The 18,962-nt window shown below is 30.8% G+C and overlaps 1 protein-coding gene across 1 annotated transcript; it reads left to right on the top strand.

Moving 5' to 3' along the window:
- The first annotated feature begins 566 nt into the window (after positions 1-566).
- Positions 567-10,440, top strand: Eh (Eclosion hormone). The gene is made up of 2 exons (XM_024358527.1): positions 567-703; positions 9,696-10,440. The coding sequence occupies exon 2, from the start codon at positions 9,700-9,702 to the stop codon at positions 9,931-9,933; it is 234 nt and encodes a 77-aa protein (XP_024214295.1). The 5' UTR covers positions 567-703; positions 9,696-9,699; the 3' UTR covers positions 9,934-10,440.
- The last annotated feature ends 8,522 nt before the right edge of the window (positions 10,441-18,962 follow it).

The raw sequence follows: 18,962 nt of genomic DNA, 5'->3' as shown, positions 1-18,962 counted from the left end.
CTATTTCTTATGAATTAACTGCGATTCTTAGGACTTTATTGTGAAAAGATTGTAGTTTTTCTTTTTCGTGAAGGATGCTGCTCCTCAGACTTCACAGTCTACATCAGCAGTGGCCTGAGAAATGTTTTAAATATAAGAACAGTTGTTTCTGGATTTAGTTTGGAATTTCTGTTTAGGATAGGATGTAGCATCACATATTTAGTTGACTATATTGTGAACTGGAGTTACTTAATGACAGCCATACTGGCATTGAGAAATTCCGTTGGACTTCGTGTAAAATATTATATGAAATTTTAAGTAAACTTTGGAAAAATGTATGAGTGTATCAAAATTGAAGGATGATAAAAATCTTTGTTTTAAAAATTGAATTTAAATCTTCTCGTTGTGAGTACATTATTCTACACACCAACTGACTATTCGCTAATGCCTCGAACGAGGAACACAATTAGAGATCCCTGGGGTTCCACCTCCTCCAGGCTATCCATCCCCTCAATGGAATTAGTGGATAACCCGATTCTAGATCCTCCCCGCTGCGTCCTGGGCAGAAAGACGCCGGCTCCCGGACAGATATAAAGGAAGAAAGGCGAGAGAGACTTCCAGATTTCCTGAAAGGCTTCAAGGTGAGGCAGTGCTCAACTAGGAAGGGTCCCAACTGTCTTCTCTGCTCCAACTCGAAGCTGTCTGTACTCGCTCTCGATCTTACGTAAGTAGCATTTACCCGCCAAATTCAAATTTATTTGTATTTTGTTATTTATGGATCAGGAGACCATTTAATTTACAAGTTATTTAAAACATACTAGCAATGTCACAACTTCACGTACATAACATTAATTGTATCATTTCATTCGTAGAAGGATTATTACATAGCAATGTTATAAAAAAAAAATCAATATCTCAACTTTTGGAAAAGATAAACTCGTAAAATTTCATACATCTTCTATAATAATTGAATGACATTTCGGACTTCATATTGCCGATTTTAAAATCTAATCCATAGTTATATATAAAATATTGTCGAGAATCTTTAAAAAATTATATACCTAAATTATATTGTTGAATTAAAACCTCTTTTTTTTTTTTTAAACACTATCATTAAATATTAAAATATTATTATCTACTCTATAAAACATTTATCACACTAAAATTCACTATTATAAAATTATGGTTGTTTTTTTTTACAATACAATCGAAAGAAATACAAAAAAAAATACAATATTTATAATAGAATGATTACCATGATATATTTAATAAATTATAAATATATAAAACATATAATCAATTTTTCTGTAATTAGGTTATTTTTATAAGTAAAGGCTCAACATTTTATATGATTCTACCATTAATCAATTATTTTTAACATGTTAGCGATAACATTTACGCACTTTTAATGTGCTCAGGGATGTACATTGATTCAATAAATTTAATGATTTATTTACGTCCTAATTTAAAAATTTTCAAATCATCTAAATCAAAGTTATAATTATGATTTTCTTTAATATACAAATTTATAATTTAATATCTTAAAAAAAAAATTGAGCTATATCATTATAGGAAATCCATTATGAAATATATAAATAGTTACTTCAAATTTATAAGAGCAATGACTACTTATAAAACCTTGTTACAAAATTTTAAGAAACATTCATATTTACATTAAATATGTATAAGAAAAATACATATTTTTATTAATTAACTATTTTAAATATTTTATTGGGCTTATAATGACCAATATAATGGCTGAATAAAGTATATTAAGCTAACAAATAAATAAACAGAAATTATTAAAAAATAAATCTGCTTAAAAGACTATTCGTATAATAAATTATATGCGTTTCCTAATAAAGTGAGTCAGCTGACAGTATGACTTGTATAACCAAATATCAATACAAACATAAAAACTAAAATCATTTTAAATTATGAAGAATATGGTCAAGGTTGCGGTCAAAAGAGAGACAAAAATAGTTAAAAACTATTTATTTTCCGACGTTTCGCCCCTCTTTGTAGAACTTCATTGGGGCAGTTCAAGTTGGTGACTTTAATGTCTCTAAAACTATAACTTGAACAGCCCTAATGAAGCTCAACAAAGTGGGGTCGAAAAATAAATTATACGGTCAATTATTTATAAAATAAAATCATTTTAGTTTTGAAGTAATACATTCCTTTTCTTAATATGTTTCTTAATAATACCAGTGAAAAATTTCAGACGTCTTGTTTCGTGAAGTGTTGGATTTAACGCAGATTTGTTTACATACTATTGTGAAAGCTATATTTTAATTTTTTTTTTTTGCTACATTTATATATTCGTAAGTATCTGCTTTTCAGTTTTACTCTATTCGGTAGGATTTTATTGTTACCAATTCATAAGGTTATAAAGTCTGAGTTATATAAGTGATATTCTCAATAATTTTGGGTTAAGTACAAAAATACATTTTTGAGTCTAGAAAGGCTAAACTGTTAAAACAAAAAATGTTTTTTTTTTTTTTTTTCATTCAGAATTTTATTATTGTGTTTTATTTCCCAATTTCTTTTGTTGAATTATGTTACTATCTCCGGAGGGTTCGAATTCGGTTATAGCAGATCATTATTTATTCTGTATTGTAGCCCTTAGTCAACCCTCTGGGTTTCTGGAACACTTCTCTATAAAGTGGGTACCCTAAAGCGAGAGGCAAAAGGACTGACGTATGGATCAACTCCTTGCACAACCCCAGCTAAAGAAACCGCACTACCTTCCGAAGGGCTCCTGAACTTCAGATTTTTTTTAAATAAAACAATAGGTTCAAGTTTATTATAGTTGTGAAATCGATCCAGTTATTCGTCAGCACACTAATCTCCGAAATTTATAATGGGATTTCCAAAGGGAATTAATATTTAAAAAGATTTTATATCGATATTTTTTCCGATCTGAAGACTATCGCTGAGAATAAACAAAAAAATTACATTAGGGCAAACGGTGTGGAATATCGAATAGTAAAATCGTAATTAAATAATAGTTTCTTTGAATAGATAAAAGCTCTTAAATGCCAGTCATGATACGAATTCTTATCAAAAATTGAATTTCAAACGATTTTGTTCTTTAGGTTTGTTTGATATTCCGCACCATTGATAACACCTCCATTAGAAATTCCAGCATTAAGAGGACTGGAGAAGAATTAGAAGTGGTTACTAAATCGGCTGCACAATCAAAAGTAACTTCATTTAGTTAAAGTAAGACCTTTAAAATGTCCTATCCTGTTTCGTTTCGAAATTTCGAGCAACAACACACTGTATATAAAATTATTCCGGTTTGTTTATCTAAAATTATGTACAGAATGTTTTCCTATAAATTTTTATTTATTTGTTGATATTTACAACTGTATAAAAAAATACAACCAGTAAATTTCATCATAATGATATGATACAGGATGTAGAGAAACTACCCAGTAGTAGAACTCTAAAAACAGTTTAAAATATAAGGTCACGAGGCCATCTTCTTTTCAAGCGCCTTGGAGGATTGCCAGGAATGGAAGAGGAAGAAAAGTTAGAAACGAGTGGGTTTGGGTGATTAGGGAGTTTATTATGGAAGGAATAATATCGGGTTCGGGCTTTTAGGTCTTTATGGATGGTTTTATTAGTAACAAAATAAGGAGCATTGAGGATTTTACGAAGGATTTTGGATTGTAAAGATTGGATACGAGATGAATTCGAAGGTTTAGTGGAGCCCCAAAGTTCAACTCCGTATGTCCAGATGGGCCTTATTATTGTCATGTAGATCAGTCTTTTGTAATGAGTTGGAAGTTTAGACCGTTTGTCTAGTAAGTGCTGTAGTAGTCGGAATCTGCGTGCAGTTTCCTGTCTTTTCAGTCTTGTGTGAGGATTCCAGGTTAGTCGTTTGTCAAGGTGTAGTCCAAGATAACGAATCTGTTCTACAGGGGTAAGAGCCACATTATTAAAGTATACTGTAGGGCAGTCGGCAGGTTTACGACGAAGAGTAAATGTGATTTGTTGGGATTTATCTTTATCCTCCAATTTCGACACCATTCTTCGAGGATTGTGATATGGGACTGGAGAGTTTGGGATGCAATGAAAGGGTTATTACTAACTGTGAGCACACATGTGTCATCAGCATACATGGTAAGGAGAGTGTTAGGAGTTGTTGGTATGTCAGCTGTATTCCTATAAATTTGATAACAAAAAAGCAATTTCATGTTGTAACTGTCTTACATATTATTTTTTTTATTTACTCATCAAAGAATATTCATTTGCTTTTTTAAAATACATTATTTTTTTTTATTTTTCTTGAAAAAATTAATTTTATTACTTAATTAATTTATTTTAGGATCCGAACAACGTTTAGGGGAGTTTTTTTTACAATCTAGTCCATTGTTCTACTTGAATTATATAACGAACAAATGTCAACCGACAGATTAAATCCACCTTTCATATTCAAATCTGGAATGAAGGTTAAAATTGGCATGAAGTTTGTATTTTTATGGCACTTTTGTATTTCCTAAGACACTTTTATTAATCGATTATTTCTGGGGAAAGATTTGTTGTTGATCTCTCTCTCTTTATATATATATATGATTACATAAATTGTTGTCTCTTAAAATGATAGATGTGGCAAACAGTCATATGCTAGCTAGCATAGATCCTATACATATGAAACCTGAATATCCTCGACCTAATATCTTAGAGTCATGTAGATCTTGGAGTCTTCCAGTAGATCCTGATGACCAGGTGCCAGAAGAGCAAAGGTTAGACCTACATTCCTCCAACTTTCTCTTTCAGTTGCCTTGTGCTAAACGAATGGCAGATTGGGGACTTGCCATATAGAGGTATCTTGATACTCTAATTTAGTCTCGAGTTGAGGATTGAATTATGTCCAGCACTTAATTTTTTTCAATTTATCTCAGTGATTAATTTTAGCTAGAATAAGAAACTCCACAATTTCACAATATTCAAAGAAATAAAAAAAAAATGCTGTCTACGTACAGAATATGAAAAATCATATCTTATAAAGCTCGGTTCACATAAAAAAATGTATTTCATTATTTTGGATATGCATTTATTTACTTGGTTAAAATATTAAAATAACTTTTACAAGACGAAAATGTTAAAATACTTATATCATATAACATCAACAAATTGTTTAGGTATAACGTATGAAACATGGACGAAAGTTTATTGTGTAACATATCTATAAGAATTGTTCCAACATGATTATAAACTTACTTTCAAAGCGATTGTGGGGCACTGAATATGAAACCAAAAAGCCATTCTAAGCTTCGCCAATTTGATAGCAGTTTTGTTTAGGTTCTGCATCTATTCTTCATCATCCAGAAGTATGTACTTTGTATGCGTGGTGATAAAGGAAATCTTTCTATTTCTTGCAAAAATAACCTTTTAAGGAATCTAAGTATAAAAAATCAAAATAAAAAAGGAAGAAATTATATAATTATAATAAGAAGAAAGTCCATCCCTCTTTACTGATTCATAAGAAGCTGCAAGGGTTAGGGGAGAGCAGGGAGGTCTTTAACTGGATAGGATCACTGGATAACTTAAGATATTGGGGGGAATATTTTTTAAAATTTGAGCTATGAACAACAGGCTAGTTAAAATTATTTAATGTTTGAAAAGGTAAATTAAATATTTAATAGAAAAACTTTCCTTGATTTTTTAAGAGGAGGAAGAATGTTGTTGCAAAATCAAGTTACGGGGAGGGCTAAAAAATAATGTAAATGTTACTTTAAAACATTGCATAAACCTCTCGGAAGAGATAATTGAAGGAGAATGCTATTGGCAAGGTCTTAAAGGAAAACATGAGTAGTTTTTACAAATATTTTTCAAAGTTCTCTAACTGTCAACCAATTACATATTCGTTTTCTTAACTTTTTGTCTGCTTTTATTCGTATGTAACTAACAATTTATTGTGTTTTATTTACTCTAATATAGCAAATATATGTTTTAAGGATCCTAGCTGTGTACTATTCCACAGGGTACAGTGCTAAGGCCTTTTTTTATTCCTACTCCGTATATATGGGTAGTTCAATTTGAACATGGTGAAATAACTGGCTTTGATTTTTCAGTTGAAAATCACATTAACCTTACCAAAAAAATCAGTTTGAGAAACATGTACCCCGAACATTCACCCATCATAAGAATTCAATATTTTCTTCTAAAACCATCACAACAAGGTAAGTCCATAATTTTCATATGGGCTCCAAGCCACATTGGCATTGTTGGTAACGAGCTCGCAGACAAAGCTGCCAGAGAGGCACTCACGCTCCCAGGCCGAGGCACCGCCGTTCTTACCCTATCAGAACTCAGTACACCCCTTAAATTACAAATATTAGAAAGATGAATGAAGTGGGATGAAAGTTCTCCGACTAAATTAAAAGAAATCAAAAAATCAGTAAAACCATGGTCGACAACCTACCGCAACAGCCACAGGGAGGAAGTTGCTCCAGCCCGCTTGAGAATAGGTCATACTCTCCTCACGCACTCTCATCTGATCAGAAAACTACCACCTCCAATGTGCAAATATTGTCAGTCCATTCTCATGATTAGACACATTTGAAGAATGTACTCATACTATTTGCCAACAATAAACAGGATAGGACTGACCCCAAATTCATCAGAAGCTCTCACAGATGAGGAAGCTAAAATTACATTAGTGTTTGAATTTTTAAAAGCACATCGCCTTCTTTCTAAATTATAACTCTTCTTCGATTTTAATTTTTTTTTAAAATTATTATTTTTATTTTATTTATTATAAATTTTTAGCATGCCATAGGCGTTAATAACCAGAGGGTTTTACGCCTTTAAGCAACAATAAACAAACAAAATCAGTTTGATTTTATCTTTAATAAATATAAAATTGTTTCAATTACTTAATACTAACTTTAAATACAAGTGCAATGGTTTTCCATTTGGTCATCGACCAATGTCTGGTGACACCTACTATGATCTAAAATTGTCACAACTAAAGAGAAAAGTCATTGTTACAGGCTTCGAAGATGGAAAAGGTAAATCTTTGTGGGAGGGAGTGGATGAACCACAAGGTTAGGAGGACCCTAAGGTCTAGGGAACTGGGCACTTCTATCATAAAAATCTACTTAAATAAGTACATATTTTACATAAACATAAAAAAACTGCTAAAATTGTTTCTTGAAGCAATCGTATTTCTCAGTTCATTCTATGTTCGTTTTAATTTATTTATAGGACTGAGGGGGGGGGCAAGGGACTATTGTTTAAAACAATGAAAGAACCTGTCAAAAACTTTGGCTTTTAGTGTTCACTTGTAGAAGTTGCGGGACTCTTCATGAGGTGAACAATATTCCTTTCAGTAGTTTCCCACACCAGCGCCATCTATCCCGTGAGCCTCCTGGAACCCCTCACTCTCATGAATGAATTAAAAGAAATCAAGAATGAACAGAGAAATACAATTCCCATCTGCGGGGCGCGGACCCAGACTAGAAGATGACACACAAGACTAAGACTTTTCCTTTAAATAATAAATAAACAAACTGTTAGTACTGTCCACGCTTTCTACTTCATTTTGTTTTCTTATTCTCTAAAAACTATAATTATTTTTTTTTAAATACATAAAAAATAAAATTCAGATTGGTCTAATCCTAGTTCGTTCTGAACATGGCATCTAGTCCATCTAGGTATTGCTTTAACTAAAACACTGAGCCTCTCTTTGTACAGAGCTCAATTTCTTATACAGTAATAAACATCTTCCATCAACGAACATTCCTTTATTCTTTTCTTTTAATTAAATAAGTATCAGGGTAATCTTTTTAATAATTTTTTTTAAACTAATATCCTTTGTAACATTCTTTTAATGTTTCAAGATGAGATATACAATAAATGGGCATACCATACGATAAGGGAATAGGAATGTACTTATAATCCAAAATTGTTTAGGATACATTAAACCGCTGAGTGGGAAAAAAAGAAAACAAAAATCTATCAATAATTTGCATGATATTTTTTATTGTCATTTAATAATTTCGATTATACGTATCGTTTAGTTACACTTGAAGGTATTGTGATAACCTCCATTTGCAATAATACAATATAAAAAAATTATTGTTAATAAATTATGATTTATGTAAATAATAGTAATAATTAAGAAAACAAATAAAAGAACACAGAAGGCCGTTGGAACAGGGACTGCGAGTCCTTGATCTTGGCCTATCGAGGTAGAGTCACATTCTTTTTACATTTGGAATATTAAATTAAAACAGCTTAACTACAAAACGTATGAATCAATTAATAATCACTAAGACAATGAGTAAATTACTTGATACATATTGGAAGTACATGGGTTTGTTATAATGGATCACTGTTATTTACATGCTTGCTACCTATCCGCGTTTTCGAATCTAATAAGGAAGACATAAAATCAAATGTCAGAATGTTATTTATAAATAACATATAAAATATATAAATAAAATAAATAACGGGAGTTTTTCAACAAAAAAATTCGCAAACGGAACTTCGAGGCCAAATACCACTATACCAGTTTTTGTTGGGCAAGATATAGAAAATGACTAGCTCGTTGGAAATACATTCTTGTTGTTTATTAAATAAACCTACCTCTTTGGTTTATTTAAATGAACAATATAATCCTTACTAAAGTTTTATTTCTTCCTTCTTTTTTTTTTTTACTTTAATTGTACATAAAAACTTTCTTACAAATTAAAATAAATCATATTTAAGATATTTCCTTACCTGAAAAAAAAACATACTCAATAATAGAGTTCATACACATTTTATACTGTATCCATCTTACCTAACCTTTTGGGATTTACTTACTAGAATTAGTGATGGCTAAAACCCAGCATTTTTCAGCAACAGGAAGGACCAATTGTTCCAAAGAAATACCAGTAACAAAATACTAGTTACTTTAATCAAAAAAGTTAATGAGAAAAAAAAAACTGAAAAGTGCTCTTAGCTGTTACTTTTGAAAAATATCAGATCAATAGTCCAGTGGGCTACATACCTAGCATTAACAAGTCCAGGATTATTTTTTATCACTAACTAGATACACTAAAATCTGGCCTAGAGGTGCACACTAAAAAATACCAAATGGTATAGGACATATTTTAAATTGACAAATGGTCTCTGATAAGGATCAAAATAAAAATCTAATAAAAAAGTATCATCCTGAAGGTTTCCACAAACTGTTGCAATTTTTGTAAAATAGTTTAACTCTAAATGTATTAGTTTTAACAAAAAAAAAGTCCATGTTTAAAGACAATTTTGGCCATAATAACTTTAATATTGTTGTGAAATTAGGATATTATCGAAGGTTTTTCCATGAAAATTCACACATCAGTAATTATTTGGGATGAGAATGTAGAAAAAGAAATCATACAACTTTCATCAAAGTTATTCTATCTTTCATAAAAATATAACAAATTTTACACATTTAAATATAATAGTACAATTATACTGGAACTAGTATAAACAAAATTAGTTATAACAAATAAAAGTTCAATTTCAGTACTCTTATTTCTTAAATTAAGTATTCAATATCAAGTGCAATAACCATTTTATTCACAAGTCACAAGTGTAAATACATGTATTCTACATTTGTTTTGGAGCAATTCATGTGTAATTAAGAAACATGTTTTTCAGAAGGTTCTTCTAGGAAGATCATCATTTCTTTTCCTGTCCAATTAACTGAGAAAAAATTTCTGTTACAGTAAGATGGACTTTTCTAAATTGTTGGCTGTAATGTTGCTGTCTTGCCTTTGCGCTGAATTGGTGCCAGCCAATCAGGTTGGTGTCTGTATCCGGAACTGTGCCCAGTGTAAGAAGATGTTCGGAGCCTACTTCGAAGGGCAGCTCTGTGCTGACACATGCCTGAAGTTCAAGGGAAAGCTCATACCAGACTGCGAAGACGTAGCTTCAATTGGACCTTTCTTGAACAGGATTGACTAGCTCATTTATTGAACAGTTGTCAGCTTTAGATGCCTTAGAGTGCAGTGCCTGCTTGTGTTCGTAACTGTTTTGATGCGTTATTAAGAATTTTTTTGTTTTATTCTTAAATTGTGATCATTGAATAAAGGAAGTTGGGCTGATTGTCAACCCATTTATATAACACTTACAGTGATTATTTTCTCAGTATTACTGTCTTTGATTGCTTCCTATAATTACTGAGAAATATAAAAATCTGTGATTTTTTAAAAATTAATTATTTATATTTACTAATGGGACAAACGAGCTCTTTTTTGAGAAAAATGTAGTTAGAATTTTGAAAAATTAACAATTTTTTGGACATTTTAATCCCCAATATATGAGTTTCAATGTTATATATGAGTATAATTTCAATATTGTTCCCTATGTTTTTGTATTCTCAATGTGCATTCAGGTATAGCAAAAAACATACAAATAAAAATTTTACCCAAAATGTATAATGTCAATTCGTCACACATTTTTGCAAATACTTTAATAATTATTATTATAATTATAATAATTATTATAATTATTTACATCAAGCTTTAAATTCTTGAAATATGCAAGACGATTTGAAGATGATGATGCAAGATGATTTCTTTATAAACTACTATATTCATACAAGCCATTTAATTGTTTTTTATAATGTTTAAATATTGATATTTTTCTACTAATAATATTAATTATTTGTCTACTTCTCATTTTTTCTTTCTTTTATAAGGTTTTTTTTAACTTCAGAATTTTTATTTTTTAAGTGAAGTCTGTATATATGTACATATACATTTTTAAATTTCATTATGTTTTATATTTTTTGGACGATACTGTCTCTATATGTCTTCTTTTAATATCAGATGCTTTTGTGGCCATTAATATTTTATTTCTTTCATGTGTCTTGTGTTTATTCTTTTAATTCTTATTAGTCTAATAGTAATGCAATATCAATTAAATTATCTAATTTTTCATCCCCATAATTTGTCTAACACCTGAAAATATTTCTGGACTGTATCTTTTCTGATGTCCTAGGTCTTCAGAAGGCATATAAAGACACAGATCATGGAGTTTTTAGCAATTTTCCCTTATTTTTTTCTTTTGTTATTCCAGTATTATTTATCTGATGTTTATACACTAAAAATTTCAGAGAAAATTATGTTTACCTTTAATATATTACAGTAATATTTGTAATAATTATTGAAAACAAACCATTCTAAATAGTTTAAAAATTTTAATTTATTTAGTAATGTTTTAACACAATAGAGGCAACTAATAACTATTTAACAAAGTCATTAATGGCCAACCTAGTTGAGAAACATTTAAATTTTTACTCCTGTCTATTATCTCAAACCCTCCTTGTTTATTGGCATATAATATAATATATACATCCCCCCACTATACTCAAAATCTTTTAATCATCTCAGGAAATTTTTATTTAAATAAAATATTAAGATAGCTTTCATTGAAGATATTTACTAGCAGATATGTCGAATAAGTCAGTTGTGATATTATTAGCTTATAGGTTTATATCTCGTTCCTAATATTTATTTGCTATAATTTATTTGATGTTTTGTATTTAATTTAAAGTAATATTTATCAATTTAATTATTTAAAAACTAATTGTTTAACTTATGTATTTATGTTATTTACTAAAATATAATATTTTATCGCACAAAATTTGTTAATTTATGTAGTTCAACCCTGCCCAAAGTATTGATGGTACATACAATATCTTTTGCTATCAACAGTTATTAATATTTCATGTTATGTTCAAGATGTAGATGCTTGTGTAAGGCAAAAGAATTTACCTATAAATGATACTTAATTATTAAAGGTAGTATACCCACATTTGCTCTTTGCGAAAGCAGAAGGCAAATTCTAACACAGCCAAAATATCTATATTTGCAAAACAAAAGTTTGTTATTTCAGAATTATTTTTTCTAATCTTTATACATTACATTTTAGACAATATTTTTGCTTAAGTTTAATGTTGAACATTTTAAGAATTCTATGTTGTAGATACTTAGGTAAGATATTACTTATTAGTGATTTCTAATTATTTAAAGTAGTCTTTTTTTTTCCGTACCCTTCAACAAAATAAATAGAACATCATACACATATAAAACATGAAATGTATTATATATGCTTTTACTGAGCATATATAATACCACTTATATAAAATATAATACTTAAAATAGTGCACAATATTGAATATTTAATTATGGTTAAAAATAATTGAGATATTGTGAAGTTAGACTTGTACTGATATTAAATCTTTACCAGAGTAACCTTTAATCTCATCAACTTAGGCTGAATATAATCTAAAAAGATTTCACATGAAAGCAGTTATTGCATAATTTTTATTTTCTAAATTACTATGGACATCCTTCCAGATTACTAGGTCTCACAGCTCCTCAGGGGTCTGGGGGTTTCCAAGCTAATCTTGCCACAGATGGCATGAATATCTATCCCTTCAATCCCACGTGCGCGTTGTTTGATTTCTGTACCGCCTATGAGGCACAGAGACAAAACTGATGAGAAAGATAGAACTCAACGTTCTGACGGATATCAATCTTTCTCAACTGATGACCAAAGACATCAAATACCTGTATTAGCAGGCTTTAGGTGAACAGGTGGAAGGAAACTGTTGTCTCTCCCCATTTCTCCTTGGGTAGGAGACAGTGAGGCCACCGGACAGAACAGAAGAGGATCCTGAGTGCACAGCTATTGGAAGAACAATGTAAATCATTTTGATTGTGGCAGTGTATTGTAAGTAAGGCTTGCTTCCCACTGCTGTGAACACCCTTATTCCAGGCAGAGTTGGTTGATCAATAAAGGTAACACATAACAGCCACAGCAGAAACTGCATAATAGTTGCTGTCATTACATTTACAGTCTGTCACTGCCTAGCATGATAACTGTCAGAACATTTTATGGCACTGAAACTACTGTCAAACATACATTAAATATTGTACTACAAAAGATCTTGGGATAAACCTAATTCTCAGAATGACAACACAAACTCAAAATATGATATGACAAATATTCAAATAATTTATATATATTCATTTATTGTGTAATTACATGGGCATTGCAGTAGAAACTGCAATACTGGATCGACCCCCTGCAGAGATGGAGCTAAGTTTATCCAAGTTTCTATATTTTTTAAATACTATCAATTTTATAAAGGGCGGGCTCACTTATCGATTTACATTGACATTCCGTATTTCTCCAGTATTGAGGTCCACTTTAGGGTTATTGATATCCACTATAGGGCTATAGAAGTCCACTATGATGGAACAATTATACTTAAAATACTATGAATACTAAAATCGCACAATAACTTATCTATTTATTTTTAATTCTTGGAGATCATTGACATAACATTGTGGATTTCGTTGACTATTATTGATATTAAAAGAGTTAAATTGTACTAAAGTACAGTTTACTACTGTACAAGTCAGTGTAATTGTATTAAATTAAATCTACAAGACTAATATTATTAATTTGTACTTTATTATGAAACTTGAGGTCCATCCGCTAATGGATATCGGAGGGGCTACTTATGAAATTAAATAGGTTTTTAGATTGGGTACTCACCCTAAAACACAATGGTTAAATAGTTTTAAACCTAATTAGTAGGGATAGGATTTTTATGTGCTAAGAAATCCGAAATATGTACATAAATATGTGCTAATAAATTGTCAAATATTTAAAAAAAATTGTAAATAATATTTATTTATAAATTTTGTATTATTAAACAATATAAATTACTAATTAATTAGTAATTTTATAACTTAAAGTTACATAAATATGTATTTATTATACATTATATGAATAATATTTTTAAGAAATTATGTTAAATATGTACTCAGAGAAAACATAGCTGTTCAATAACAAGACATTAATAAGTAATTGTAATTAAACTAATTGATTAATAATTACTCAGAATGAATTATGAACAAATTATAAATGGAAATAAAGAATAATCCTTATTTAAATATTTAAAACTTTGGAAGAAATCAATTATTCAGCAGGGTCGGTTTCAAAATGATTGCAGATTAAACGCATTTTCAAATAAAAATCTTCGTCAGTTTGACCGCAGAATGGACTTGTACCGGCTAAAAGATCTATCAACATCTACTGATGTTATAGGGGCATACTTAAATGAAGCTATTTCCATTGCATCTAGTTCGGTATTCTGTATCACCTGGGGGGCTGTGTAATCATTTGTTATAATAAGGAATAATACCCTTGCTATTTTTAATATAGTCTAAGAAATTCTCGATGTAATTTATTATTGCCACTGCTTTTAATTTGTGTTCAATAATGAAGATATAGAATTTGTACCCACTATTTATGATAAATGATAAATTTCACTTTAAAGTTTCTTGCGTTCTCTTGAATTTTACGTTGTTGCTGCGAAAAATGTATTTACAATTGAACAAATAATTTAAGGAAATATCTGATTCAGGACCAAATACTTAAAAATTATAAATATTTAAGAAAATATGTGAAAATATGTAAAAAAGGCCAAATATTTAAAAATATGTGAAATAAAAATGGCTTCTTTTGGCCAGAAATGTCTTGAAACATCTGTAGTTAGTAAGGAATTGCAGATATCATGGTCAGGTAAAAATAAGTGAAAACATAAAAATCCTATCCCTACTAATAAGTAATAGGGATATTGAAACAAGAGTTTCATTGGAACTGGTTTAATTGTACTTGTTCATAAAAAGTCCATTTTTTGCCATCCAGCATAAGAGAAGTACTTTTTTTGAGATTCATGACTATTTTTCTTTCATATCTGTAGTTTTTAATTTTTTGTTTAAACTTCAAATAAATAATTAATTCATTTTACATTTATTGTTATACAAGAATATGGAATACCACAATAGAGAGGGAGCTTTGCTGATCACTATTTTTTTTCAAGCATTAATTACTGCAACTAACCCAGTGGTTTAAGAATCTAATAACGCCTCATATTATATTTCCAGATATCTTCAATATGGAGGTCCATTACAAGGTTATCAGTGGAGTGGTTTTAAGATCAGGCGCTATCGATTTCAAGTTACAAGTTCATGGCATTTTCTCCCCTTCCCTTCCCTTCTCTATCATTCCAAATTTCTTCAATGCTAGGGAATATTGTTGGGCTATCAGTGCAACTATTTATGAAAACAATGGATTTTAAGATCGTTTACTCGAGTATAGATTTTTATTAACTTTCCGGATTTCTTTGACAATGAGGTCTATAATAAGGTTATAAGAGGTGTTTTTTGAGATGAAACTACTTTAAGCGCAGTAGAGCAAATTGGCCTGCTATCGATTAGCTTGATCAGATAATATTGATGTGGATATCACTTATTAAAATATGAATGGCTTTTTTTTTAATACAATTAATTAAAAGATGAAGGCAAAATTAAGTATGTCTTTATCTTGAGGATTATGGAGTCATCCATTTTTTTGACAAAAATGAAATAATCAATTCGCTTTATACTTGTTATCAATTATGAAAAATGCCGAGATCCACTGCTCGAGATTAAAAAAAAATGAAGTAATCGAGGGTTAGTAGGAGAAGTGGTGATTTTAGGATCTCTAATCATACTATGTTTCTCCATATTTTTTCGACATTGAGGTCTATTGTTGTGTTATTGGCTTATTTGAATATTATTTTAATTTTAGGGAATACTATCGACTCAGAGATCGCGGTTTTGGTATTCACTCTAATCTTCCGGATTCCTTCAACGGTACAATAGGGGTATTCATAATACTGTGTTAAATTTAAAATGTTTTACCATGTTAAATGTCATAAGTATAGCATTGTGAGCAGCCCTATTTAAAGTCATGTTAAATGGTAAATGCATAAGAGCTCCTAGCGGATTTTTTGAGCAACTTGTTTAGTATCTTTCCTTCCAAAACTTCATGTTATTGTTTACTTCTAAGTTTTTATTAAAGTAATTTATTATAACATGCTTAAAATGAGTGTAAAAGTTGGCTACTGATTGTTTTGTTTTTTTAAAAGTCCAAAACAAAATAGAAAAGAAAAAAAAACACTACGAGTAAGTAATCTAATACGATGAAAAATAAAACGGTGACAAGCTCAGCTGGTCTGTTTCATGACGTCATTCTCCATTTAACAGACCTAGTAACAGATTCTCAGCTATGTTACATGTTTTATCGTTTTACATGGTAAATGGAGGAAATATTTCTCCATTTAACATAACTTTTTCCATTTAACACGCTTTAACATATTAAACTAAAGATCATGAATACCCATAATACATGTTGGCCTATCACAGGAACTATGTTAGACATTGCTGCAGCTCTTAAGTCAGCACGCACGCTTACATATCAGGTAATTAATCAATATTTTCTTGGATCTGCACATGGATTGGTTGTATGTGTAACCGAAACCTATCAGATTTAGTTTCCTCTAATATTAGAGAAATGCCTTTTGTGATTCACTCTTTGCAACGTCTTAATATATTTTTTCGATAATAAAGTCTACTATAGGTTAAACAATGCAACTATTTACAAAGGCACTACCGATTGTAACTTCCGTATAGATTTCAATAAACATTTCGGATATCTTTGAGATTGTGGTATATAATTGGGCTATCGGAGGCTCTTACTGAAGAGAAATGTCTTAAAGTGCAATAGAGTAAACTGGCCTAGATCAAACGAAAAGTGTAACTCATGTGTTCTCCTTCTCAAAAAATAAATCCCATAAAGTCGAAATTACTAATAGTGATTCCCTCAAGGCCTCTCATCCACAGGGAGGGGAAAGCAGCGAACTACGAAGCAACCCATTGCATTGAATGCCTCTCATCCATTACCTCAGTATTCGTCTAGAATCGTGGTTAAAGAGATAGCTCTTCGGAACGGTTTTTCTAATGAAGAATTTTTCGCAACTGTGCAAGATGAACCCGTTACCATCGATACCGGTTTTTTTTTCCATCAACTAGCGATAGGGAAGTAATTTTTGGGAGTTTCAACTGCTTTTTTCACTTCTCCGCCGTTTTTTTTTTATTTTTCGAGGGCTTTAGATATTAATAAAATAAGTAATTCACTTTGTAACCGGTAACTTTTGATGATTTGTAAACTACTGCTGTAACTTAAATTATAGTGATTACTAAATTTCAAATTTAACTGATTTTAGAAGAGGAGAAGATGGCTAGGGGGTGCGGTCAGCAACAAGAGTTAATGGCCTGGTTGTGGTGTACGCTTCTGCAATTCCTGCCATCGAGCTGAAGGGGGCGCTGGTGTCAGAGTCTGGAATAGGGGATTGGAGGGAGTCAAAGAACTTAACATGTCTCCGACCAATGAACTCTGATACTGTGTGGAGATCGAGGAGCTCATGTAGTTGTTCGGGCCATCCTTCGCAGCATGCTGTCCTGGAATCCCTGAAGGTGGCGCTGCGTGCCGTCGAACCATAGAATGGTGCTCCATTGACCAGCTCTACCCGAATCTGCCTTCACCATTAACTTCGGTTGAGTATTGAGAAAGATCAGCGTCCATTGTGCTTCTTTACATGTTTACGTTAACATGCACTCCAAAGAAAGTTCTTCAGCTTATGTTCTGAAGCTCTTGTGTTAAAAGGAAAAGTGCACCACTGAGTAACTGTCATCCCCACAATCTAAACTGGTCTGAACCTTGTGCGAAAAGATGAAGAAATGTACCAACTATGATGACCACACAAAATAAAACTTCATGAGAATACTTAAGACAGTGATGATAACTTGTTTTAAATCGAAAAATACAATGCCTTTAAATAATACTTTATTCAAATATAAGTACACAATCTTGAAGAACTTGATAAAATAACTTATTCCTACTTCAAATTTATTATTGCTTTATATCATAGCACATGAATTTCATGCTACTATTTATGACTGTACTTACTTATTATCATTATTATTAAAGTTATATATTAAAACAAAATGGCATTATCATTAGTTATCCATTGCTTCATAAATAACTGATATATCAACAATACAAATCAGATATAAGAGTTAACATTAATACATAAAATCTCTAACAACCTAAAAGAAGGAAATGGGAAAGTAATAATGCTGGCGAGATACATTTTTTTTTCTGACACAAAACATATTTTTGAGAAGGAAATGCAACAAACTGATTTTCATGACAAACCTTTAGCGTTAAAACAACTAATAATATAGATTATGTATAAATTTAAATGAAATTAGACATATACATTAAATATTTTTTATTTACATACAATGATTTGAAACTGTAGCTATTTTTTATTCCCCATAACTATGATACTTGGCAGACTCATCAGTTTTTACTAGTGATTATACGTAGTGTTCATTAACCTAATGAAATAACGGATGTTTTTCTCCTTTTGTAATATTAGTATGAATCTTACTGCTGTAAATGCAGACATTGACGAAATATAATCATGAGTTGGTAAATCATATTTATTGAGTAAACACAATGATGGGCGGAGAAAACACTTAATCTAATAACAAAAATCGATATCGTGGTTATAGCAGTCCATTTTCATTCAGTATTTGCCACAAAGACTGACCATTTCACGCCGCAACTGATCAGAAATGGACAGCAATGCAAAATATTTCGTAGAGACAGCTTTCGAGCAGATTTACCTTTTTCCTAGACTCGTTGGCACATTTCCATTGGATCGTAACTACAAACTATCATGGGGGCTGTTAGTTTTTATAATCGACCTAATCTTGAACGTTTTTGTATCGATATACGACTTCTCGAAGAATAGAAATGTTTTCAGAGGAACTATTTTAGTTACTCGTCGAATCTTCATGCTACAGCCAGCGTTCGTGAATTTTGCTAATCTGTATTTTACATTTGGGAGATTGAGGGAAATTTTTAAAGAACTCCTTGCTTTTGAACAGTTTACACAAGAAATTGGTGTAGTTTGGACCTTTCGCTACAGATGGTGGAACAAATACCTGTGTTTGCTCATGGTCTTGATTTCGATTGGGATCGAATTTTCATTTATTGATTTCAATGAAACGATTAGGCAC

This window comes from Halyomorpha halys, unplaced genomic scaffold, assembly GCF_000696795.3.
Source record: "Halyomorpha halys isolate HHAL.00 unplaced genomic scaffold, Hhal_1.1 Scaffold265.1, whole genome shotgun sequence".
Taxonomy (NCBI): Eukaryota; Metazoa; Arthropoda; class Insecta; order Hemiptera; family Pentatomidae; genus Halyomorpha; species Halyomorpha halys.
Note: the sequence above shows the minus strand (reverse complement) of the source record. Positions and strands in the feature narration are given on the sequence as shown.

What these genes read in the sequence shown, in the direction of transcription:
- Eh (XM_024358527.1), top strand. Translation starts at nt 9,700, where the DNA reads ATGGACTTTTCTAAATTGTTGGCTGTAATGTTGCTGTCTTGCCTTTGC.